A 27,860-nucleotide genomic window follows, 5' to 3' on the forward strand; every position below is an offset into this window, starting at 1 on the left:
TGAAGTTAAATTTTATATCAAAAATATTTTATTTAATATGGTTTGGTTTTATCACAGAAGCTCCAATTATGAACAGTTTGGAGTACATTAAAGATCTGCATTTTTTATGATCATGTTATATACAAAAATATGGTAGTTATGAAATTTTAAATTTGGAACTCTTCGTAATGTGTAAGTAAATGTACATGGCTCTTTGTTTTAAGAAATCACGGATGGTCAAGAATATTTTACTTGTCTTAATCTACGCTTAGTGATAAGATAAAGAAAAAAGTAGATAAATTCGGTAGCTATGTAGGAGCATGCATTCCCCGGTATTGATCTTAGCCCCGTCAACGGTGACGCAAGAAATATAATTTGTGTAGAGATTCCAAAAGTTCTATTTCTGTGATACGTCTCACCCACTCACCGTACGTGCGAAAGTACGCGGGGAGCCGTGCTAGTGAGCGCTGGAGTCAAACGACTCGACAAATTCAGTGTCTAAATAACTGCAATACGTACTCGCGTTACAAAGGATCGAAGTGCTACAATGACAGTTTGAAATGAAGAGAAATGTAAGTACAATCCGGACAATGTATCGAACCCGTTACTAATGCACGCTGAAGAAACCCTCCATGCTTTGTTTATCACTAAAAATATTTGATAAAGATATAATAACAAGGATATATATATTTAACATTCTGACATGAAATGCAGCTCGTAGGATATCGTTCGTGAGAGGTTTGTGTTCATTGCACAATACGGGTGCAAGGCGGTGTTGGAAACGGTCGCTTTGCCACCTACGTGTAGTCGGCGCGCCCCAGTTAGTGTGTTTATAGTTTAGCTATTAACCCTGATGTATTTTCAGTTTTGTTTGTGTACGAGGCTACCTTCCTTTCATTTTAATGCAGGCTCAAACGACAATTAGAATGGCGTAACTATTTATCTGCTTTGATATTGTTTGACACTTTTACATAGGGTGGTCGGTTATATGTGTAAACGCTTTAAAGGGGTGAGTGTGGATCTCATTTTTCAGCATCTTTACACCTATCTCAAATCACTCCGTATAGTGTGATATCTGTGAAATAAGTTACATGATTTTTTTTCAATGGGAATACGACAAGCTAATAACTTCAGTACAAAATCTGCAGGGACAGATAGTAAATAATGATTAAATTTAATATGCTGTAATTTTAATTTAAACGCATTATCTTTATTAAGTTATATGCGATTGCCATACACAAATTGACATCAAATGAATAAAAACAAATTCACCCCCGCTTTTACACCTATTTCCAATCACACTGTATATTTATTTGTTTACGTAATCCTTAGTTAATATCGTTGTATAATAAACCTAACAAAGGAAACCATAGCGTTTTTATCTTATTTTATGTTTGTGACATCAGAAGATATGCCCCGATATAACTTTCATAATCGTTTCTTATAATTCCATTCAAATTAGCGAAATTTGGCAAACGGCACCAAAACAAATCGCGAGACCGGCGACGTTACTCGACAGCGTTCGAAGTAGCAATGTTTGAAAATTAAAAACTACGCTGTTACTAGAATTGAAAAAGTATAAAGTGCACATATCTTCGTAAGTAACTAACTTATTGTCGACCACATAATAATGAGAACAATGATTTTAGTAAAAAAAAATTTTTGTTAAAAAAAGTTACTACTTATATCCAATCATCCTGTATAAAGTGATCCTTCGCTATATGTTACATTAATTTATTTCTTCTATTGAACTGCGAGAGGCCAATATCTTTTGGCAGTACAGTCTGCGGGGAAAGATAATAAACAATCATAATTTTGAGACAATTTTACGTATAATATATCATCTCTGAAATTATTGATTTTTGGATATGATGTCCTATACATTATTGACAGCATATGAACTATACTTTCACTTTTCACATTTCTTTACAGCTTTTACACCTATTTATAATCAATTTTTATATTGTATAGATTTGTATACGTTTAAAAAATGACACTATAACTTTGCGTTAGGAATAAATAAGGCTTCTATTAGAGGGAAGGTTCGAGGACGTAATATAACCTTTAAGGTCTTTAAGTAAATCGGTGTTCTTAACAAATTGCCATGTTACGTAGCTAAGTAAAGGCCTGCTGCATATGGAACTCCAGAGTATGGATCATTTAAACACCAGGCTGTGTTGACCACTCTCTTGTGCGGCCATTTTTGTTACGCTTTTGCAGTAATTATACATACATGCATGTTCAACTGCAGAATAGTGCTGCCATGCTGCTTGAGGCGATAATTAGTAATAATTCGATTTCTTCGATGGTATTCCTAGAATATTACTATATAATGAAAGAAATCGACATGTCTTTTAATATCGAAAATCAACTTATATTCATATATTTATGTGACGGAAGAACATAATATTAACGCAGTGCTAATCGTCAGTGAAGTTTCTCTGTAGGTGTATTGAAAATCATAAATCTGTTTAAAATTTACTAAATTGTTTTTTTTGCTTACATGCTTTCATCTTTTACTCAAATTATACTTAGTTATAACAAAAGTCAATTTGAGCCATTATTTATCAAGGATGGTTTTTTCAATAGATTCCCTTGAATGGTAATTGTTATTTTTCTTTCAAAGTTCTTAAATTTTTCAAAAACCAACTTGATATGGGAAACGCTGTAGGGTCACGGGGGTCACTTAATATGAGATTTGGTTTGACAGCACTGCCCAACGGCCCGTAAGAACGAAACGAAAACCCTAATAAAAACTGACCGACACGGCCTAGACAGGAAACTGCTTTTTTATGGGCATAGATCGTGTTAGTAAGATGATTTTTGATACAGGTCAACAAATATAAAATAAAAAATGTTAATGTATTTAGTGAAATTATTCTCAAAATGTGTTTTTTTTTTAATATAAAAAATATGTATTATAGTGTTTGAAAGTGTTATCACTGTCTAAAGTATGTGAGCAGTGAATCGGACGAGGGCGTATTTGCCACAACGCACACTAGATATTACAATAAATAAATCTTGGGACAAAATAATTTAACATTACTTAATAGGTAAATTAAAAATATATATTTCATTATCATCGCTAATAACAGTGTAACACAGTATAAATAACATATTTAATTTATTGGTCGATCTATTTTAGGATATCCATCTCATGTGCGTTTAAAACAAACCAGGAACAACTGTATCGTGTAACGTCGACGGCAGTATGATATAGTTTACTATTTATGTAACTCCGCAGTCATCTTACTACAGACAAGATCACTAGCACTGAACTCTATAACTCACTATTCTTTGGTCCGAATTTTGTTTTTTTTTTTTTTAAATATTGCTATATTTTTTTTAACAAAAAAGTATGTACATATATAAGCCGCTCAGAAGCCAATGCTGTGAAGTCCATTTTTTTATGTCTTCTAATTTTTGAAATTTTTTATGAAATAAATAATGATCTTCTTAGTTACTTTTTTCAGGTTAGACAGACCTTTTTTAAAATCTTTTGAATATATTGTATTATTATAATAATAATTTCAGAAGCCATTATGAATAAGTCCACCTTTTATCAATATTTTTTGACATAAATTACTTATTTTTTCACCTGCCAAAAGGAATGTCCTAAAATTTTTAAAGATGCTTTCATTATTTCAATAAATACTTTCGTTTTTATTTTCACATCCTGTACATATCTTGTTTTTCTGTAGAGTTTATACCTCGAAAAAAGACTTAACACACTTTTCTAATTAAATTAATAAACCAAGAATTTTAAAAACTAACATTTATTTTGTCATTTTTTGTGTTTTGGACTTAACCGCATTGGTTTAAAATCATAACTTTGGTAATAAAAGGATACTATGACTATGCCTCATTGTCATTCTATGCGTGTTCTACAGCCGTTGCGAGCAGTATGGGTCATGTACCTTTATATTATCAATTGTTACCTAATTTGAATTATGAGTCATGAGTTACCCGTTATTTAATAAATCATTCTCGTGTATTATTTTTTTTTTTTAATTATCTTACTGCTACTTTAGTAGTAGGCGTCTTTTTTATAAGGCCGTCTTAGTGACAGGAACCTTAAATATTTACCTTTGTTCATTATTACAGAACTAGTTGTTGAAACTGTTTGCACGTTAAATACACAGTAACATGACAATATAACTATTATTATTCAACACCAAGCTCTTAAGTTCGATTTATCTTTAAAATTTAAAGTTTTCGGGAGCTGCACAAACACAAATTGACCGATGCGAATAAAAATGACAATATTTGGACTAATAGCGATGTTACTTGCCTAAAAAACTTTTTGGGTTGCCAGAATTAAATCTATAATCTACCAAAATGCACAAAATACAGTTCGTGTAACAAAAAATGGTTTTAAGCTAATATTTGTGACCGCGGTCGTCGTAGGTCAAGTTGCCCATAGAAAATAAAGTTGCCACAGTTGACGGTATAGAATCGAAAAAGATCACTAAAGATATACGTAAGAAGTTTGGGTAAAAAAAACGCAAGTCAATTTTTAATATTAACTTGCGCGTTTATCCACTTATTATATATAAATTTATTTTAATTGACTCCTCAATCGTCTATTCATTTCTGAAGGCTGCGTTTGTCTTGAAAGGCCTTGACGGAATCGATGACGAGCTCCTTCCATACTATACTATGTACTACTCTATTGGTAGTACGTATCGTAATAGGAATAGTTTTATTGTTTTGATGTGCGTTAATATTTATTATTTATTGAAAAAAATTCTGATGGTTTAAATGATACAACCGAATAAAATAACACAGCAATACAATGTTCAAATGTCGGTGTTACAAACATATAGCTGTAATTTACATATACTTCAAATAATAAATAGCATTGATTTCAATCAACAGAAAAAAATATTCCATGTATTAGGTAATAACGAATGTACAGTTTTAGCCGTCGAGTGAATTTGACAAATCAAATGACATAGTCGATCCGTGTATAATGTTTTATCGTTTTTAAGAATATACACAAAATTCACTGAAGACGTGTTAAACGTAAGTAATGTACTAAGTGGCAGTAGACGGGGCACTTACCTTGTGCAACCCATTGCCGTTGGGGCCGAAAGATCTTAAGTAGCGCCGAGCCTCGATCCGTAGTCGAGACGTAGACGAGGCATAGGTAGGCTAGAAGAAGGATGCAGGCAACGTAGGACCGGTCATCGTCTCTATATTTGAGGGAGGATTACGACCTGCAGTGGGCCTTCCGTCGGCTGAAAAGAAGAAAAATGTTTGCGATATAGCCCAGCCAAACTGGTAATTGAACGCAGACCTGTACTTAGGTACATGTCTGCCTTTCTTGACGACGCTTAAACACCCGTTGTTCGAGAACTATTAGTTCAGTTAGACCAGAGTTCCCCAAACTTTTTTGTGTCGTAGACCCCTTGCCATGTTTTTCCGTGTTGGGTAGACCCCATACTTACCTAATATTGATTTCCTGTAAATTTCTAACTGTAGTAAAGTTTAATGTTCAAAACTTCTAAGTATAAACACATGTTAATTTATACATTTATTAATTGAATTTAAATTAAAACTACTCAAAATAAAATTTTGTATCTGTTATGTAAAATATACGTAACATTAAATAAACAAATCTTTTACTTCATAGGTACTTTTATAAATAATGTAAATGTTTTGATATTATAAGATAGTATGATGTAAGTAAATAGGTACTATCAGTGTACGTGTTGAGATCCACTAGCGTGGACCCCCATTTTCATTTCATGGACCCCCAAATTTTTTTTCGCTGACGTAGACTCCTTGCAGGTTGTCATAGACCCCTAGGGGTCGATATAGACCACTTTGGGAATCACTGGTCTAGACAATGGAATGCCTATAACAAACAGTAGTTAAAATAAATGTAGTAGTAGAACTATTAATTATTCAAGCTTTCTCTATTAAAAGTAAAAGTAAGTTTAAAGTAGAAATAATCGTTTTAGAGCGGTGAAAATTGTATCAAATTATATTTGTTAGTTTTGCCGATAATGCGTTTCGTGGGAAAATAAAAATTGTTGAAACACGCAACAAAATATTGTTTGTTTTTTTAATTAGGCGTAAGATATACAGATAAAATTCAACATTGAATCTTTTATCAGGAATGTTACCGATCGTCAAATTTTATTTTAACCTACTCTGCTTCGTAAGGTGTTATAGTTGTGAAGAAGCAGGAAGAAACTCCGCAACAACACGTCTTTTAAAAAAGTTTCACAATACAGGTTTGTGGGTGTACACATGTATCACAAATGAAAATAACTATCAAGCGTCATTATTGCCAAGGATTGTCATTTGAAGATTCGTTTATTGAATAATGAAAGCCTTTTCCATCAATTTCCTTTTAATATGCGTTTTGAAGTTTTAAGTTCTGTAATATTTTTCGGAATTAAAAATCCGATTCCGTTTATTACAAATTAATTAGAGATTTTTAGCAATTGAAACTTTGGTGCAACCAATATTTTTTTTGTATTCATAATAATTTTTGTAAACTGATAGACTGAGTAATTTCTTTAAATTTTTTTCTCAAGGAGATCGCGGCCATAAGCTGTACAATGATCGAAACATATATATTTAATTGCGTTTAAAGCAAATGTTGTGGTACTTCACTGTTTCAGTGGTTGATTTTTCATTACGAAATTCTCTTGACTTGTCACAAAGCTTTACAAAATTAATATGTACAATCATGTTCAAAAGGGTTTGAGATAGTTAATAAGAGCTTTAAAGAATTAATTTTTTTTTTTCACTATAAATAGTGTTTTATTTGATTGTAAGAACATGTCACTTAGCAGTACGTTCTATTAGTAATCTAGTATTTAATTTTTGCTATAACTATTAAGTTGGAAACCAAATAAGTTTTACGGATTAGCATCGTTATAAAGGATTAAGTATTGATTTAAGTTATATTATAGAGAACTCAGTGGGGCAGTGATTTTGTATAGATCAGAGTTCCCCAAACTTTTTTGTGTCGTGGACCCCTTGCCATGTATTTCCGTGTTGGGTAGACCCCCAACTTGCCTGATATTAATTTCCTGTAAATTTCTAACTGTAGTGAAGTTTAGTGTTAAAAACTTAAAGTAAAAACACATGTTAATTTATACATTTATTAATTGAATTTAAATTAAAACTACTCAAAATAAAATTTTGTACCTGTTATGTAAAATATACGTAACATTAAATAAACATAAAATAAACTATAAATAAAATAACATAAGCAATAAGTCAATATTTTTAGTGAGAAGGATGAACTTGATGCTTTAATAATAAATTACTAAGAAATAAATAGCACTATCGTGGACCCCCATTTTCACTTCATGGACCCTCAAATTTTTTTTCGCTGACGTAGACCCCTTCCAGGTTGTCATAGACCCCTAGGGGTCGATATAGACCACTTTGGGAATCACTGGTATAGATAATAAATATAGTTTAATGTTATTATAAATATATGTTACATAACGCATACGAAGTGTAGATCGTCTCCTGGTAATCTAATCACCGACGATCTCGCGTATTGTAACCACTAGGTCACCGCTGCTCACGTTTTGGTTTACAATTTATCAAAGCCGTCGATGCGATTGCGCATGTGAAGTGCAAGGCGGAGGTGAAGTGGCGCCTACCCGACGCGCCGCTCGCGCCGCCGGCCGAACTTAAATACTTTACGCTCCTTTAAATATAACGAGCTATGTTATTATTTACACACGAAACTGTTATTGTTTGCAGCTTTGTCCTTTCCATACGTTAAATTATAAATGTCATGTATTTAAATTAGTCACATTTCACTTTATAACTACCTCTTTTTTTATACACAAGGTCTTTAGTATGTTTTAATCCACGGATTTCAGGTATTTTGGAATGCATTCCGTAATACAAAGATATACAGCAATATTAAGCGATTTCATTACATTGCTGTTCATAGCGAACAAAATCGTAATAGCCAAATAAAATTTTAGAAACAAGACAAGTACCTCACGATAGTTTCAGATGATTATATAAAAAAATCGAATGTTTTATTTGTCGTGTAAATATGTAATATTATATATGGAAAGGTTTAATTGCATAAAGTAATAGAATACCGGTACCTAAAATAACTTTCACATTTTAAGCAATTTTATCTACTCTTAAAATGAAAAAAATACGATGAGTTGTACCAGGGCGTGTAAACGGTAAAACAAACGGCAGAGAATTCGATTGTAAATAATTAAATATTCGATGGAAGCGGTGATATAGTCGTTATTGGGAAAAATCTACAAAAACTTAAACCAACGAAGCGTATAAAACGTGTGAATATATAGATAATGGTTAAATTCTAGTTATACGAAGCAGTAAAAATTCCCCATTAAAAATATATTTATTCGAGTAGGTTTACTCACTTTTGAGTCGTCAATTATTTTAACATTATAAGTTAACTGGCAAGCTAAAAGCGGCTTGGCTTGCTGATCTGCCGAGAAAGCCTCCTAAACTCAACAGTTGTTCTTTTTAAATGAAATTTTACTATGTTTGATGTATATATCATAATATCAATCATGCAAATAAGCCGCCAACAAACCAAATTCCACAGATTTCGATCAACGAAAAACTCTTCAATTTTATTAAAAGATTTATTTAATAATATACTTTTGATTTAAGATTTAAAACTAAGAAAGCGAAAGTCTGAGATATCTTTTGGAACTTTATTATATATTCCTATACTTGGACCTTTGAAGAAATTGTTAACTTTTTGATGGCGAAATTAAGGCGTTACGAGTGTTTTTATTTATTATTTTTCTTATGTCTTTTATGTCGATAATGGTTAAATAAAAATACAAGTTGTGCAAAGCGGTAAAAACATGTGGAATCAACGACGCATGCGCGAAAACGTACCGAAGCAACTACTCGGTGGTCAGTAATAAGCAATTCCATTATAATGATTGATATAAGTTGAGAGCTTTGCTCTCATAAACGAAGGCAGATGTCTGCGTCTGGATATTGCTCCTCCGTGCCGCGCTCTTTGTGTTTGATTTGTTGCAAACTTGCAGATGTTTCATGATAAAGCGTAATCATACACTTGTTAGTTCTGCTCCAAATACTCGAAGAGAAGGGTAACTCATTTGAATATATTTATGTAAATGGGTAAATTAAGTTAAACAGTAGGTTATTTTAACCCTTTGAGAGTTCCACTAAAATTATATATTTATCATTTCACAGAGATAACTTAAGTTAAAAGAAAAATGTTTCTTGGTTTTTTATCTTTATTGCTGAAGGTAACCTTCCCGGAAAGCCTCGGTCGAGTTGCCTCCACAGGTCTCTTTGACTTGCCTTTCTGAGCACTTCCCTCACTGCGTGGCCTGCCTCATCAGACAATCTGTCCATCGCGTTGGAGATCGCCCTATTCATTTCTTTTTCTCTAAAATACGAGAAGAACTTAATTTGATACAAATTAAAACCTTAAAATGATTTCCTAGTTTAAAAAAAAACCTTTTGGGATTATTCGTTCTCTGGTCTTTGATCTTTCTCTGATCATAGAGTTATCTGGTCCGTGTCCAAAGTTAACATTGTCATATAAAAAGAATTTATGTCACACACAGAATGAGATATCTAACTAGTTTTGTCATTTTACAAATTCATGTAATATTGCATAAGTTATAAATGTACTACAGTTACATGAGTTCTACAGTTTAATGAAAACTTCAAAGTAATTTAAAAAATATACTTTTTGTATGATTTAACCCCTAATAACCTAGAGTTTCAATTTTGATACCAATCTTTTAAACCGAATGTTCACATTACTATTAGTTTTTTTTATAGGTTGACTGTATGAATTTTACTGTTATATAATATTCTTTCCAACGAAATTGAAAAAAAAACTATTTTTCTCTTCATCTAGACCCTCAAGCAAACACAGTAATATTAAAAAAAAATCATTTTCGTAAATCAGGCTACGTTAGTTAGCAATAAAAAACTGCCATCGATGGTAAGATGTGATTTTACTTGTATTCTTAAACGTACAATTTAGTTTACGACAGCTGCGGTGTGGTATCTATTTTGCAGATGAATTGTGAACTGTATTTATAGTTTCATGACATTATGAAATTTGTTTTTTTTTTTAACATTAATCCGATTGCAGCTCTAGTGATTATTGTCCCAAAGCGCAGGATACCGTGGTGAGCATTGTGTTAGGTATGCAATAGCAACTGTTCAAAAATTCAGTTCTCTCAAGCTTATTAAATGCATTCTGACTGGCAACTTAAGCTGAGGTCATTCAACGGACCGACTGTCAAAGCCAGTGTTTCCCAAAGTGTGGTCCAATATGATTGTTGAGAGAAAGTGGACTCGACACGAGTTTAAATCTTTTCGCATTTATATAAAAATTATATATGTTATATAGGAGAGCGTAAGAACTAAGGTGGGGCATAGCACAAAAAAGGTTGGCAAACACTATCGATTTAAGAGCTCAACAGCTTCCCATCGAGCATATTGCATGATGTAACGATCCAAGCAGGAGTTCCCGAAGTAGGTAATAAGCTGCAACGTAAGCGAAGTTTAGTCTAAGCATTTCGTAAACGCCAACAAGCCAAATGTTTTGATGATCCAGACTTAAAAAAAGTGAAGTGAGTAATTAGAAGCATTTATTATGTTAATACGTAGAACTTACCAATCTCAACCGCGCGACGCCAGCTTACTGCTCTCTCTGAAAAATGTTTAATCCCAACAATGGGAACTTTACAAGGTAAATGCGTACTTCATTTACTTTCTGTCCCTTCGTGGTATTAAAGTGAAGGTTTTCTACCATTGTATGTACCAACGTGATTATCAACATTAATTTAAATGTAACTGCCAGTAACAACTATTCCGGGCAATTTATTCCGATGTTTTTTTTATTTTATGTCAGTCGCTCCCGCACGTAAATTGCTTAATTTCGTGGACACAATGGAAGTATAAATAACATTTACAATTTCTTTGCACTAATAAAAGGGTATGTTTATGATAATGTAAACATGTATAAATGTTACCTTTAACATTGTTTATTTGATGGTTTCTTCCCTATTTATTCGAGACGATGCCTTGAATTATGAAAACTTCGATCTCGCAGCATCGATTATTAGGTTTGTGGTAATTTTTATAAATTAAAGAAATGTGTTAATACCTGAATACTATACAATGGCTTTGTCTTGTCAACAGAGTGAAATGATTCACGCTCGAAGTTCGAAATATTATAATTAGTTTACAGCAAAATTGTTGATGTAATCGATTATTGCTCAGCACTGAACAGCAAAAAATTTACACGAGCGTGGCATTTTTACAAAAACACTTCCGAACGGGTTTTATCAGCGCGCCTTGAATAATAAATAGGCTTTCTTTTTTTACAAACAAATTTATTAATATTAAACTCCATCCCACATGGTCTGTTGAGGGCTGTACCGTTTAGTTTTTTACCTCGAGAATTCTCTCGAAGCTTCGATAAACCTTGTTGCACATGCGCAGTAGTCGAGCGGCGTTTTATTTCGCTTGTTAATTGTCGTACGTTTAAACATTTTTATATGTTTCTAATTAGGAAACCGTCAATGAGTGTATATAATTCGAAACGATCGTTTTTTTTTATATGTAGGTGGTACGTGACGTAGTCGTAGCGCTCTGGAACCGTCCCGATCCTTCTCGAACATTCTCAACGCGCGTATAAATACGGACGCCGTGCCGCGGCCGCGTCAGTATTATTCGAATCAAGCAACAGATCGTGCTATTATTCGTCGATTTTTTTGCGAATACGTCGCATCGAAGTGAAGTGTAATTGTGATAGATTTTTGTGTTAAATATTGAAATATGGAATCGCCGGTCGTTGTGGATAAGCCACCTGAATATCATGGAAGGGCTGCCAAAAATAATCAGGTATGATTTATAAGCAAGTTTATTTATAATAGTGACAGATGTTTACTGACGAATAAATTTTGTTTTCACGCTTCATGTTTATTTTAAAAAAAGTGATCAAATATTATATTATACTCCTTGAAAATGTAAACGTGTTGAGTATAGTTAAATCTTACACTATAATTTAGGTTCATTGGCCTCGGGTAGCGAAAATAATTTGTGAAGGCACATGTACAATATCTCTCTAGGTTGTATTAAAATAACACAAAATCGGTATTATTAACAGAAGAAAAATTCCACGATAAATACGTACCGTATTACGCATACCAAAGTATTGCAGTTTTTGACCTGGAGAGAAATTGCATCGAAACCAGTTACTTTCGCAAGTCAACGTGAACAAACAGTTTTAATGTATTTTTTTTCTCGAGAAGAAATTTTTTATGATGAACAAGGCAAACTTACGGTTTTGCTAATTAATCTGCGTCGTTGAACAATTCCAGTGTCTAGCATGGGAATAACACAAGACGCAAATGAATATTAAAAATAATTATTCTAGTTTCAATAACATGACAACACTTTATGAATCCATCTATATTTAATTTTTTTTGCAATAATGAAGGACATATTGTAAAGATTCACATTTTGAATTATTGTTCGCTACAGTGTTCATTGTTAAACAATAATTCAACTGTATTTTATATAAATAAAGGTAGAACTGTTATAATACTCTTCGGTATCTCACGAATAAAAAACAATTCATAGGAATTTCTCGTAATTAACAAAAGACTGTTGTCAATGCGTCACGCGATTCAGTTGTAGTCGGTGAAATTATTAATCAAATATCCATTTATAGCCGTGCTCTTTAACTTAGTCTGGCAGCGCGACGCCCGGCGCGCGTGGGATGCGTTCGATTTCGAAATAAGAATTAAAAATGTTTGCTTCATTGTTCTCTTATAGACTTAAAACAAAGGATTTTAACTAGTGATAGGTTTGTTTGACAACAGGCTGTTTAAGTTATCTTTTTTGTTGCGAAACGGTACGCGTGTTACTGTAATTTAGTTCGAACGGTGCCCTAGCTTGTAAAATATGTAAGGTCCGTTGGAAAAGCGTTGTATGTGGGTAATTTCAGAAGCTGTCGGAAGCTTGAGCGTCCCTTTGATAAGTGTTTAGAGACAGTAATGAATACCTTTGGTGCGTCGGTACTGAGGCCTCACTTAGAGGAAAGATCACCAACAGACTTAGTAGAAATCTTAAAAAATATTCTCTTGTTTTTAGAGTACGAGAGTGTTTTTGTGCCGGAGTTCACTATTTGCTATAGTGTAATTTACAGTTTGAAGAGGATAGGGCGATAAGGTGAACGTAGCCCTTGTTTTCCCGAGGGGCGGCTGTCTCTGTCCCTCTCTCCGCTCTAAGCGAGGAATATAGGATCCTTACCCCTCCTTAGACTTCCGTGTAGATATCATTTATATGAACATTCACTGTCTCTATTCTTTTATATATACATCACCTTAATCAGTTACAATAGTTTAGTTCACGTCTTAAATCAACGGATATGTATACTGCCCGGTTTGTTATAGTAGTACAGCGGACTCTGGTTCCGCGAGCTTATTTCAAATGAAGCTATAAGAATCATAAGCTGCAACTTGCACGGACAATGTCCGATGTTCAAGCCATGCTTCACGGAATCCGGTAAAAATGTCTACTTCAGAGTGCAAAGTACCTATTGCAGAGAAAATTTCCTCTCTGAGATTAAGGTGTTTTTTACAGTACCCGGCGATAAATATTATACATGGACCTTTAGACAGAGACAATCTTCTATTTTCGGCTTCGTAGAGCACTATCTCTGTCCCCCACTACCTATGTGACATTTTGTCAGTCGTATTTCGTGCAACAGAGATAACGCTCTACGAAGTCGAAATTAGTCGATTGTCTCTTTCCAAAGGTCGATGTGCAATGTTTATCGCCGGGTACTGAAATTTTAATGTACAAAACGTATGTTTTGTTAGTGAATTTTTTTTGATTTGCCTCTCGAAGTTTATTTAATTTTCGTAAAAATTATGTTGCAAGTTGCCATTTCTATATTAGAATCCATAAAGGTGAAATACGCTCCTCAAAGCAATATATCACGGACGGTATCGGAATCCAAAGCCGTACGTTATCGAAGACATCCGCATGCCTGCGTGTAAGCAAACGTTTATAGAGTCTTGCGGGAGATAATGCGCCCGCGTCTGCGTTGTTTTACCGCTGGAGTGGCCGAGTGGCCGCCGGTCTAAATGCGCTGCGCTAATAGCCCGTGCTTGCGTTGCGCAACCGCCGGAGCCACGCGGAACTAACTCCGCTTCAAATAATCTCATACGAACAAATTTGTCTTGGGATTCCTTTATATATAACTTATATGTTCCAAATTATTGATTTTGTTTTTATATTAGGACCATATTTTTTATTCTAAAATTCTTTGCTTGATATGTCCATTTTTCTAACCGCAAAGAGAATTATTTAGGTCGCGGGAAGTCGCCGAGGCGATCTTTATAGGTTCGTTAATGAAGAGTTTGCAATAATTAAAGACAAATACTTGTACAACTAGTTTTTGATTATGGTTATAATTTTTTTTTTAAAGTTTAGATGGTTGCAAATGATTGAAAGCTAGGTAGAGATAGTTTTACTTAATTGTGTGGTTTGTAAGAAAAAAAATATTTTTATTTTTTTACTGTGTTTACTATCATATCTTTACAAAAAGCGATGCATACATAAATATTAAAATACGCTGTACTTATTTGACACATATGAATAACACATAAAGCAGACATTTAGAATACAACATGTACAGTGTACATTCAGTGATAAGGAGATAATAAACGGAATGTATTACAGCGACAAATTGTGAAGTTTACTTGCCTTTAAAAATATTTGAATTTTTTCTAATAAATTTTGATTTCTCAAACCAAGAACATGAAATTCGATTAGTGGAAATTTTCTCTGAGGTACACGTGGTGGCTAGATTCCTTCGACGGCAAAACTTTTCAGTAGAATTTAGACCCTCACGGATATAAAACCTGTACAAGGAGTCCGTATGAAGGTGCGATACTTAATCGTATATCTCCGGATAAACCTCCTTTTTCATCCGAGGTTAGGACTTGCAATGGCGTAGTTAGAAAAACCTTGATATATAATTTCGTATTCGTACATTTCGTTCGTCCTCAGTTTAACCAGAAACATCTATCTATTGTTTAAATTATTTCAAGGTCAACATGTTCATAATATCCTTCCTTTTGACCTTCGCTATATAAAAACATTACTTTTGTTTTCCTCCATTGTTCTGTTTCAGTGCGATCGCTATCAAAGCACTAATCTAGTCAGCTGTATGTTTTTTTCGCAACGGTTCAACGTACATCGCAGCCGACCCGACCGCGTTGCCCGTATCCGTGTTTTCGTAACAAATGTCGCGGATGTTAAAGAAATCCGTAAACTTTCTTTTTAATAGACTTGATTAAATTGTATTATGCATGGCCTTTCACTTATACTAACGGTGATATAATATTTTAGTTAAAGCACTTTCTCAACTCAATTCAGGATTGTATGACATCCTTTTAATTTGATTATGACATAAGACCAAATATAATTGGTACCTCGAAGTTATGGAGCGGAGAACACAGACCGGCAAGCAGCGCAGAACGTCCACCACAAGGTGCAGAGATGATGAGCCCTCTATGACCGGCGGATACTGATCGCTTCCGACTTGTCTTATTGGAAATCTATGGGAGAGCCCCATGTCCAGCAGTGGGAAGTCCTATTGGTGAAATGATAATGATGATGAAGACAAAGTTAAGAGGTTATTGATGATCGTAAAATCTATTTTGGAACCGACACAGCTTATTGAAGTTATATAATTAAAAGCTACTAATATTGAAAATGAAGTAAAAAATTGTGATAAACCGGTACATCTTAGAACTAAAAGTAGAATTGATATTTGATCCACCATCACATAGGTTTGGATATTTATTTATATATTTATCCACATAGAATCATATAGTGACCACTTTTGTACTTTATGATAAGAATATAAGAAGAATCAACTTGATAGTAACCAGCATCAGATTTAATTCCTTTATAAAGGCATCCTTAAAAATACTACGCAAGTTACAAATGCGCCCTGATCTGAGAACACATAACAATGTAAGGCTGTTTTGTTTTTTAGAAGTAAGTAAGTAGTAGTAGTAATTAATTTAGTAGTAGTAAATTTATAGACACATGAAAGTTTATTGTAACACCGTACACATTTCATTGGATTACGACTTCTACTCTCTCATTTAAAAGACTTCAATATCAACAGTGCAAATATCTTAACTAAGTTATCGATTTGTTCGACACGTATAAGTTCATGGATTTGTAAAATCCAAACGGCATCGCCTCTAGAGATCGTCGATACAGTAAATATGCAAGCGAGCGGTGATGTCATCGCTGCCGAGGTTTAGACGGCGACGTAAATGGATACAAAAGCGGTCCCAACCCGCTTCCTTGGATGAGTGCGTCACAACATTCCACCCACGTACAAGGCGCCGATATGATAAAATTTTAAAAAATAGAATAATTAATTTGAAAAAAATAAATTAAATTTTTAGTCTGTAGACGCCCATTGCCAGGCACAGGCCTCTCAAAGATATTTATGGGGGGGATATACGATAATCGCCACGCTTAGAAGGGGGGTTGGCGATCGTAGTGTCGTTTTATGATAAGTAGAAAACGGTGCTGGCCATTCTCTAAAAAACTTTTTGTGATAATAATATACATTAGTACATAAAGTGTGTTAAGACTGTATCTGGGGAATCAAACCCGCGACCTATGTTCGCTTAATACGCAAAATATAAGAAAATTGAAAAATTCTAAATCCAAGTACTTGTTATATAGGGTGGGCCATAAATTTTTGCACTTTTGAAACATGTGTAGAAATAAAAGTACAAATGCTATTTTGTTTATGATTTATTTACCGTAATTATCATTTATTAAAATTTATTTTTTAAAAATTACATCGTCGAGATGTGCTCCGTCTCGCCGTTGGCACTCCTGTAATCGACTATTGTTTGTGTGTCGTGTTGCTATTTGCAAAAATTTTTGGCCCACCCTATATCTTCGCGCGTTCGATGGTTCACGATTTGAATAGTGATTGTTAAGAATAAAAGCGTGTCGGACGATTTAATTAAACAGTATTGAATGAAATACATATATAACATTAATTAGCAAAAAGCGGAGAGAACCAATTTGTTCGATACTAATACTCTATTTGTCAATCGGTAATGACCGGAAGATCGTATTCCATGTACGGATAAACTTATTTCTAGCGCTGAATCACTAGTTATGTGGGTCATTGGTGCAATGCAACGGTACGAGTTTACTTGATTTCTCGCGTCGATCCTGCAGCCTTGTCGGGAGGGCGATAAGATGTTACATCTCATCCCGCAATAACAGTTTTTTTTAGAGCTGATCTCATGTGTTTATCGCGTATCAAATTAACTTCTTTAGTTTAAAGTAAACAGTCCCGGATTATCATTCGTTTTTTTTATTTCAAATAATATTTAGCGGCCAGTATTGTTATTGGCCTTGCAATATTGCTGGGAAACGAATCTGCATTCAAAGACCAACGGCGCATTCTCAAAACAAACACGTAAGCTCAATCCAGATTGAATTCATCTCGGGGATATTTGTTTAAGAACAATATTATGGCTTTCTCTAATTTTATTTTTATTGATATATTTATGTCTAGCATAAGCCATAACTTTCAACGACATTAATGATTTCGTTGACAAGTTCTCTATTCTAATGATTAGTTAAAGATTCTTATGAAAAACATATTTAGAAAATTGGGCAGACTCGATTAATCATGCGTACAAAATCAAATATGGTTATTTAAATTTTGCGCATTTGACAGTTCGTTTTTAATTTGGCGCCTTTGAGAGTTCGTATTAAATTCGGCGCCTTTGAGAGTTCGTTTTTAATTTTGCGCATTTGACAGTTCGTTTTAAATTTTGCTCATATGACAGTTCAGGCTATGCAAATTTGTTTTCATTTAACAGCTGTATCGGTCACTGTTTATCGAGTGCAACATTTAATTCACATTTAATCAATAAAAAAACTAAACAATCTGAAATACAAATTGATCTGAATCTAATTGTTTTTTTTTTTTCAAATGGTATGTGACGGGCCAATAACGGAACAGCTAGTATGATTATTTAAAACGCTAACAGCAGAATACGTTTACATTAGTTTCGTATAACATAGAAAAAAAATGTTTGATTATTGAAGACGTACACAGTCCTAGCTATACTTATGCTAGCTTATATCTAAATTTTAATAAATGAAACATTATATGAAATATCTCTTTAAAAATTAAACAAAAAAACCAGGACAGGCGCATTTTTACTTTTGATTTTAGACAGTATTCTATACTTTCATTACAGTGTGAATATTCATATTGAGTGTATATACATTACAAATATCCGTACGATCTAAATATACTGTTACTCTTAATATAGCGCAGTTGATGCGCAACTCTGGGAATGTAATATTTTACGGATAGAAGATGTGTCTTTAAGGTGTTTAATTTAGATATAATAATATCAAGAATGATGGAACTATATTATTCTCTAAGTAGGAGAGAGTCACAGACGACTGTCTATGGGCGATGCTACAGTTGTCTCTGCCGAGTCACAAACTGTCTCTACAGCACAAATAGCTAACACAACAGCTTATTGTAAGTACGGCAGATTAAACAAGACCGGCAAATAAATCGTATTAATTTAAAAAAAAAACATTTCAGATACGTAACTTACTGTAAAAGTTTTAGGGTGTATATTTTAGGGGGGTGCCCAATACTTTTGGGCAAGGCTGTATTTTAACCATTAATGAACGTCTATTATAAGCCTATTTTAAAAGGTTTTGCAATTAAGCCGTTATTTTCTACAAACATTGTCACCTTATCTATTCGGTTTGTCCGTATTCGGTCAAGTTTTGCGGTCAATGACTTCGTATATCTGTTGTTGGTGATGTTCCGAAACCGCATTGTAACCTATAATTATTGATGAATCAAACCTTTAGCATAAATAAATCATTTTAAATGTTTTAATTGTGATGTTTAAGGCGATGTTATAGAGTTTATTTACGTAACCAATGAGTGGCGTCTAATTGTTGTTGATTTTGTTTCAACACTTTAAGGCTGTGAATGTAAATGAGAATTGCATATAGCGGACTGGGTTTGTTGATCCGTGATATTGAAGTTCGTTACGGATCACCAACTTTATACAGTTTGGCACAAAATTTAAAAAGGGTGAATTCAATATATAATGGTTTCTGAAATAATAAATAAAGTAACAATAATAGAGTAAGAAATTAAAAAAATTCAAAACTGGAGAAATTGTATTCTAAAATTAATTATTGTATTACTATCTATCCTCGCAGACTATTAACTGAATGAAGTTGTAGGCCTGTTATAATACATGATAATAGGAAAAAATAATTAATGTAACTAATTTTAAAGTGATCACTTTATGACTCTAATCTCTTCACTAATCATATCACACCCTGTAGGATTAGACATAGTGTAAAAGTGAATTTTTTTAACGCCTATATCTTGTCTTAGCTTTTTGCTGATATTTGAGCTAAACCAAATTCGATACCCTCTTTAAAGGTTTTGTAACTTATAAACCCTGTATAATATTTTTTTTTGTCACAGGCCTCTTACGATAAAATTCATATTTTTTATTTTATTTTTAAATTATACTCAATCTGTTAATGAAAATTGAGAGTTTTTTGAAATACGCTTTGGCGTCCTTCATAACGTTGGCGGAAAGTAAATTTTCACACCTGAATCTTTTCTTTTCGTCAATTTATATTTTAACGATTTTTTTCTTTATATGTTAAATTACTTTACTTGTAATGTCGTTTTCTTAAGTAAAATTCACACGACTTAACAAGTTTTTATTTCTAATCAACAATGTATTCACGTTTGGTATCAACAACCTTTTGCCATATAGTATACAAATTTTCAATGCCGAAGCGGTAAATATCAATCGGTTTTTCTGTAAAATATGTCGACAGAAACGACATTACTTTCCGATCCCCCTAATATTTAATTCATACTTTTTATAAGAACGAAATACTCTGAATGAATATTATCTTAATTAAATGATTTCATATAAAAGTCACGTATTATGTCTAAGTGTTAAGGTTAAACTGTAAAACATAAATATAAATAATTTTTCATTATCACATACACATTAGTAATTCTGAAGTTTTACATAATTCTGCGGAATATAACTTCAAGTATCGAAAAACATGTTATTTTGCAAAAAAAATTAATGAACAAAAACCTTACTTGGGATATCAGTGTCAATATATTATTTTTATTCTCGACAATCATTTGGATTATAAATCAGTACGATGATGTCACCGGCGTGTGGGCTGAGGTGAGGACAAACAGAGTACAGCCTTGCGTCATGTTGCAAAGAAAACGTGAACAACAAATAATAATACAAAAAAAGCACATGGATCTCAACGTGTGTAGTCACTATGTAATATAAATTCAATAAAAATACATCGCAATCGTCTGTTCGCTCTACAGAGGCGGTCAACCTTTTTCGATGCAAGTGAGAAATAAAAATTGTATACAGCGTGGTAGAGGAACGATCAATATAATTTAATAAAATCTGTATGTATAATAATAATAATAATAAAATGGCTATAGTCACTGTAATACAGTGCTTAGTAGATGATAATATAAAAAGAATTTATTAGTATTTTTTTAAAATGACGTTGGGCTTTCCTATTGGTGTTTGTACTACCTGATAGTAAGTAAGCTTGCGAAAAAAAAAGCTCCATTAGTTAATCCGATCACTTCCGATCCACGCTCGATGTTTCAGTAGCCGAAGCAATAATGAAGATCGGCAAAAATTACGTGACATAGTACGCGAAAAATTTTCCCTACAAACGGTCGCGATCTATAGTGAGGGGTACAACAGAAGGATGAATAGCACTTGATCGAGTTGAGGCCCATCCCTCTCGGATATTCTTGAATCCCAGGCCAGAGTTTTAAAGGGCCCATGAAATCTTATTGGCATTTCAATCGGCCTGAACCAATATTCTTGGGGGAGTTCTGGGGCTTTGTTATTGCAAAGAAGCCGCTACTACGCTTTTCCAATACTGCTTACTTATTATAACATTAAAAAAATTTACTTAAGGGTTATATTTCTTTTAAAGAGAGCAAATGCTGCGTGTCTGGCTGAATCTTGAGACTTTGGTAATCTATTTGTAATGTTAAATAATCGACGATTCAAAAGTGTTCGTAAACCCCTACTTAAATAAAGATACTTAGAATTTAAATATCAAATTCGCAGTTTGTAAAAAAAAACAGCGATTGTCTAAAAAGTTAGTGAACAAGGACGATCACTCTAGTGATTTGGCCTGAATATATTATGCTTCGCGAATTTGTGACAATGTTCTACGGATCGTCAATACTGCGTTAATCACCTTGAAACTTGAGATAGGTTTTATTAACTTGTACCTTCCATTAGTTACGGCGCCTACGAACCGGAACGCAGATGTGATTACTTTGTCACTAATGAGTCTTGTGTAAATGTAAATGTTTCAAGTAATAATTATATTAGCTGAACCTTGACTGTTCAATTTTATTGACGACTTACTGATCCGACAGACGGCCCTTATTACTTATGATTAATTCCTGTTAAAAAGTGAAAAAAATAGTTTTTTTTTCATACACGTTGTATTGTAATGATTTTATATTTATATAAACACAGTGAGTTTTATCTTATGGTGATGTTGTTGTTGTTGAATGTTGATATCTTTTCTAAAACTGAAACAAGCGACGTTCAATTGGTCATATGAATCACTTTGATTTTCAAGATTTGTACCACAAACACACAATGTCAACTCAATTCAAGCGGCACTGCAAGTTGTATTGTTTTTCCATAAAAAGACTTTTACGAAGTAATAGAACAGTCATAAAAATGATTAATGGAGTCGATTTCAAATTAAACGTTTCTAAAATAAAAAAAATGATAAGATTAAGTATGAATTTTGGATTGAGACTTAATTTAGATCGGTGCTGTATATTAAAAACAAATGGTTTAAATGAATAATTTGCATTTTTGGAACTCTGCACCAATCGTAATTAAGTTTAATAATATACTCGAGCCCGTGAGCGTCATTAGCCAATTAATTTTAATCGTCATGTCATCATCTTCGATATGAATCCGTGAACGTACAAGCCCGCTCCTTATTAATTACAGTTGTAATTATATTATTAAAAGTAATACCAAGCTATTAAACATGATTTATGCAATTCAGCTTTCAAGAAAGGCGTGTGTTCATTTAAAACAATATATAGTTTCAAGAGGGTGATAAAAGAGTTAATTAATTTTTTCGAGGAATGTCCTTTTTTAAAATTACAACTGGCCCTGATATTTTATCCGATTTTGAAATTTTATCGATTATTTTATTTCACCAACTTACTCAACTTACAAGATCTGTTATTTCATCTGTTGATTCCTGTTTTTCATCATCAGGTCAGCCGATAGACACCCTCGACATTGGTCTCCTCCAAAGATCGCTATGATGACCCGTCTTGAGCGGCTTCCCACGACCTTGACGTCTATCCACGTAGTGGGGGAGCCTGTCTAAGATTCATTTGTTTCTGACAATGATGAACCTGTATATAAGTTTTTACCATTGTTTTAATGGAAAAGTTTTTGACTTATAGCAAATAAAAGTGTTCGTGCTTGGTTATATTTGATAGTTAAGCTTATTAATGTCGTTTGACTGAATGTTCTGCATCATTTACGTTTAATATTTAGTTAGCAGTGTAACACAATAGCTACGCACTTCTGATTCATGACAAAGGTATGCAACGCCGCCCTGCCCGTCGGCATTTGAATGCAATTAGAGCATGCGATTTGTCTGCAATTTGCCATGCGGAAAACTCGTACCATCTGGCGGAGGAAATTGGTACGCCGCATTGAACGCCCCTGCCTCACCACGTGTTCAATTATAACAATGACGTCCATGTCATGCAGTGTCTTGAATGCATTCGCTTTATTGAGAGCAGGTGTTTTCTTAATCAGACACTTTGAGTTAGATCATAGTTATATCATGGATAAATTATTTATTTGCAGCTGTCCATTGCTGTTTTAAATTAGCAAATATAAACTGCGGTCAGTCTGATATATTTTGTAAACATAAATACAATTATAATAATTTTATTAGCAAATATATATATGCTAGGTTGAAATAATGAATAATATTAATGTTTTTGCAATATTTTGTTTACTGTGATTTGCGTATAATATTAAGACGAAATAATGACGATGTTAGAAAAATATTTGCATGCGCCTGTAAACAATCATGGTATATAAAACAGATGTCTTATATGAACTAAGGTTTTATAGAGACCAATGTTTTACAGTTAAATATAAAAATATTGCCATATGTACATTTTAATTTAATGCGTTTTACCGAAAACCTTAAAAAGAAATACTTATAGTTGAAGTTATTAGCAACAAGTATTTTTTTTAAATAGAAACACGATAATGTAACATGAAGATGTCGGCGCCCGTCGGGGTCCTTTCACATTTCATTGTATTAGGAACGTTGCCAATGTACAATGACGACGCTTTATTACGATGGCGGGACAATTGACAGTTTTATGTTCGTAAAGACTCTCGAAAAATCATTACAAACACTAAGAGTGTCATCATGACTTTATCTGAGAAAGTTTGTCTTAGCAACATCCGGTTTGTTCACGTACTTGTTAATAGATATCTCATTTGTCGAGTACATGTAAATGTTTAATAATATATCTTGTTAATGCGAATTGAGAAATACATGTGGCGCGGTATAAAAACATCTGTAAATTGCGTCTCCGAAATGACTTGGAAACACTGTGATCAGTCACAGGGGCCTTGTGCCGTATTGATGTCTGATCATAATACAATTCTCAAGCACCTTATCTCTTAAAATACGAAAGCTCGTATTAAAGGTCATTACACGACCGTCCTTGCCGTATACGGTCAGATCTTCGTGTCGCAAACACGACTCTAGCACGACACAATACGTGCACGTGCTAGGTCTACACGCGAATATACTCTTTATACACACTCTCGATAAGACTTATAACTAGGTGTACTTCGTCTACGCGCAGCTTTAATTCAGTTTTTATGCCAATACTTTAGAACCCTTCCGGGACATTAATGACATTTATTTTTAATTAATCATTAAACTTTTCTCGGTAGGGGAAATTACTGACGGTAATTGGTATACTGATTTCTTCAGAAGTGCCAACTTTATGAGTCTTTAAGTCTTGAATAATTAAGTTTTCAATACCGTATTGGCTAGGTGTTGATTATCAACTTCGCGGAATTTTAAACTGTCAAATGATTTTTTGCTTTGTATTGAAAGTTTGCTCCGGAGCGTTGCGGGATCGAATCGTAAATGAGGAAATACGCAGCGAAGGTCACCGACGTTGTTTCAAAAATTGCTCACCTAAGTGGCAATGGTCAGGACACATCGCTCGCGCAACCAATTGTAGTAAGGACCAAAATGTCCTCAAGGGTAGATAGGCCCCCACAAGGTGGACTTAAAACATATTCATGTTGGCCGAAAGTACAATTACCTATTGGTCACCATTCCCTGAGGTTTCAGACTAAAGCAAGAGGGTGAATCTCCTCAAGAAAAGATATAAACCAGTCATTGTCGAGAAAACAAATTAAACTTAAACTTTTCGTCGTCATATAAACAGACAGAATGCCAACTGCAGTGCATAGGGCTTACTCCAAAAGATCGCCCCAATGATGCGGGCAGTGCACAACCGGCAAGACGATGCGGCAATACTTGTGATTGATTGTAATTTGAGTTTTGTTTGCGCAGCGCGGCTTTCCGTTTGATGAGGAGGAGGGTTCAGGCGCGTGGAGCGAGCTTGCGGCGCGGCACCCGGACATAGCGGCGCGACTGCGACAGCGCCCTGCCACCTGGGCCAGAAAGCGACGTCCCTCCAGCCAGGACGCCACTGACGGTATCTAATTGATAATTATATTAATTGTCACTTTCTCTCTAACATGGTAAACATTTTTTGTGTCGAATTCGTAGTTTACAGTTTTATAGTAACTTGTTGCATCACAATCAAAGTTGTGCCTTCGCTATATAAATGTCTTTTATAATCGATGCGCAGGGTTGCATTAAAATGAATTACTCTCTTCTTGTATTATACTTTGTAACTAAACTGTAAGGTGGAAAGTATGAATTATAACATTTTTTTTAAAATTTCAGATTTCGACGACAACTTCGGCGGCTTCGACAGATTCCCGTTCGACGATATTCCCACAGAGTTCCGAGAGCATTTCCCGTCACATTGGAACCGCAGGTTCGGTAACCGGGAGGAACCGCATCAGCAACAACCGTCTTCACCACAACCACAGTCTCCCCAACAACAAACTACCGCTACACAGACTGAACAGCCACCAGGGCCGTCGCAGGAGGATCAACATAATAATTTACCGCAGTACGGTCTCAGAAACACAGTAGATCTAGGACAAAAAAGCCCAGCAGACCCCAGTCTAGTTGATGAAGAGGACAGAAACCAAAGGTGTATGTCAGCTCCTCCCGATAATCGCACATCGGGTGGTCTAAATAACGCAAACAAAATGAGTGGACATAACCACCAAGAACAGTCTCACCATCCTCAACAGGAACAGCAATCTTCCAATGTTCGACATATACCCATTTTCGTGGAAGGCAGGGATGAACCAGTGATTAATAAATCCGTAGACCATGGAACGCACTTTGGGGACACTAAGCCTACGTATGTACCTCCACCTCAACCACATATCGATAGGGACCAGTACTTTGCTGATGAGGGCCCGGTCAACTTCCATCACCCCCCTAACTTTTCAAGGGCTTTTGGAACTCCCTTCAACAAAGGATTTAGACAAGGACCACAACCATTTGTACAACAAAAAGCATATCCTCAAGCAGCGTTTGCTCGTGGCGCGTCTCCACAGAGATCTCATTCTCCAAAACCTCAAATGCCCCCAGAAGAGCATTTCGTAAAAGTGCCCGTCCACCATGAACATCCCCAGACTTCGCCGAGAGCTGAGACTCCGTCCAAACCGCAGCAAAAGCAGCCTCCACGCCAGTCTACTCCTCCACGGCAGCCCACTCCTCCACAACAGCCGCCACCACAGCAGCAAGCGCCACCACAGCAGCAAGCGCCACCGCAACCCAAACCCCAGCCGCAAACGAATGATCCAATCACACAAATTCTCAATATACAAACTGATGTTTTGAATCTAATGTCTGAAGTTGAAAACTTTACTGGTTCAAAGAAAGACAAAAAATACCTTTTCTTAGATGAGATGCTTACTAGAAATCTAATAAAATTAGACAACATTGAAACTGATGGTAAAGAAAACATAAGGCAAGCCAGAAAGGAAGCTATTCGATGTATTCAAAAATGCATAGCTGTGTTGGAAGCGAAAGCTGAGAAAGGCAGTAGCGCACTTCAACCACAAGATGTGGAAATGGAAAATCATGAAAGTAACGAAAAGTCGGTAGAAAATGGAGAAGTTGAAATGAAAGATGTTAGCAAGGAACAACCTAATGTTGAAATCCCAACACAACAGGCAAACACAGAAAATCAAAAAGAAGAAATTAAAGAACAGCAGCCACAAGAGGAAAACCTCGAAAAAGTGCCTGTTCCAGAAAACACAGAAGTAGCACAGACACAGGTTGCAGACACGCGACCAGACGTCCGAGTAAAAGAAAAAACTCCGGAGCTGAAGCCAGAAGATAAGAAACAAAACGAAAATACGGAAAAGGAGCAAAAAAGTCCCAAAAAGGGAACTAAAAACGTAAAGAAACGGGATAAAAGTAAGGATAAAAAAGATGCAACTAATGATAGTATTAAGGAAGAACATGTTGAAAAAAAAGATGGAAAATCTGAAGAAAAAAAGGAAAAAGTAGATGAAAAAGAACAAAAGGAGGCAAAAGAAGAGAAAAAAGACGAAACTGCTGAGCAAAAAAAAGATATTGACAACAAAGATGTAGACTCGGAAGGTAAGAAAGACGAAAAAATAGAAGCAATGCAGATCGATGGTAAAGGTGAAAAGATGGAAGCACAGATGGAGGTAGATAGTGCTGCTAGTCAATAAATGTAGTTTGCATTAGTAAATTGTTTTTGTAGATACACGAGCACGGAGCGCGCACAGGGCCTACGATCTCTGCCTTTTCCTTCTTCGCGTTAATTCTTTGTCTAATAACAAGGTGTTGCCATGTATTGCTGTTTATGTTTGTAAATTTAGGGTTATAACACCAAATTTCTTGTACAGGACACTGTCCTTAGGATTTCGAAATGGTCACCTCTATTTAAATCCTAATGTTTAATAATTTATTGTTTATCAATACTTGATAACATGTTTCTCTAAATAAACTATACCAATTCAATGAGGTCTTTTATTATACAAAAATAAACGTCGATTTTCCTCCAAACATTTTTATTCAAGTTATAAAGCACTTTCTTACATAAGATCACAGGATGCACGCTTATTATAGGAACATAATAAAATAATGGTTATTATATATTATTATGGTTAAAAGAGTAATCTATAAGATATTGCATAATTTAAAATAACACTACATCTTAAAACATTATTAAAAATATTCTTAAAGGAAACAAAAGATAAACAAAATTTCTAAATAATGCCATCTTGTATCGAAAGATATAATTCGGCAATAACAAAAAATTACATCGGGTAAAGGACATGGTGGTGATTTCTTAGAGCGATGTGCCCAAGAATTAGGACTGATTTAGTTACAGATCTAATCTTACAATTGCTTGAATTTAATAAACGCATATTTTGAAACATATTTCGACTTATAGGTTTTCAGTAATTAAAAATAAAACTATCTATTTCATGGATTTTAAGCCTATCTGTATGTTTGTTAATCGAACGAACATATATAATATA

At 34.3% G+C, this 27,860-nt stretch overlaps 1 protein-coding gene across 3 annotated transcripts in view; it reads left to right on the forward strand.

The window, feature by feature from the left end:
• Positions 1–27,336, forward strand: part of LOC137932196 (BAG domain-containing protein Samui-like) — a 50,873-nt gene extending 23,537 nt beyond the window's left edge. The window contains exons 1-3 of one of the 3 annotated variants that reach the window (XM_068775796.1): positions 446–551; positions 24,766–24,910; positions 25,165–27,336. In XM_068775796.1, the coding sequence (XP_068631897.1) occupies positions 540–551; positions 24,766–24,910; positions 25,165–27,044 (2,037 nt within the window). In that variant the 5' untranslated portion in view covers positions 446–539 and the 3' untranslated portion in view covers positions 27,045–27,336. Of the gene's footprint in view, positions 1–445; positions 552–11,675; positions 11,860–24,765; positions 24,911–25,164 lie in introns of those variants that run through there. The other 2 variants (XM_068775794.1, XM_068775795.1) reach the window with 2 other exon arrangements.
• Positions 27,337–27,860: the final 524 nt, after the last annotated feature.

This window comes from Battus philenor, unplaced genomic scaffold (genome assembly GCF_028537555.1).
Source record: "Battus philenor isolate CCGP_79_NKW_IND1 unplaced genomic scaffold, ilBatPhil1.0.hap1 SCAF_9, whole genome shotgun sequence".
NCBI lineage: Eukaryota > Metazoa > Arthropoda > Insecta > Lepidoptera > Papilionidae > Battus > Battus philenor.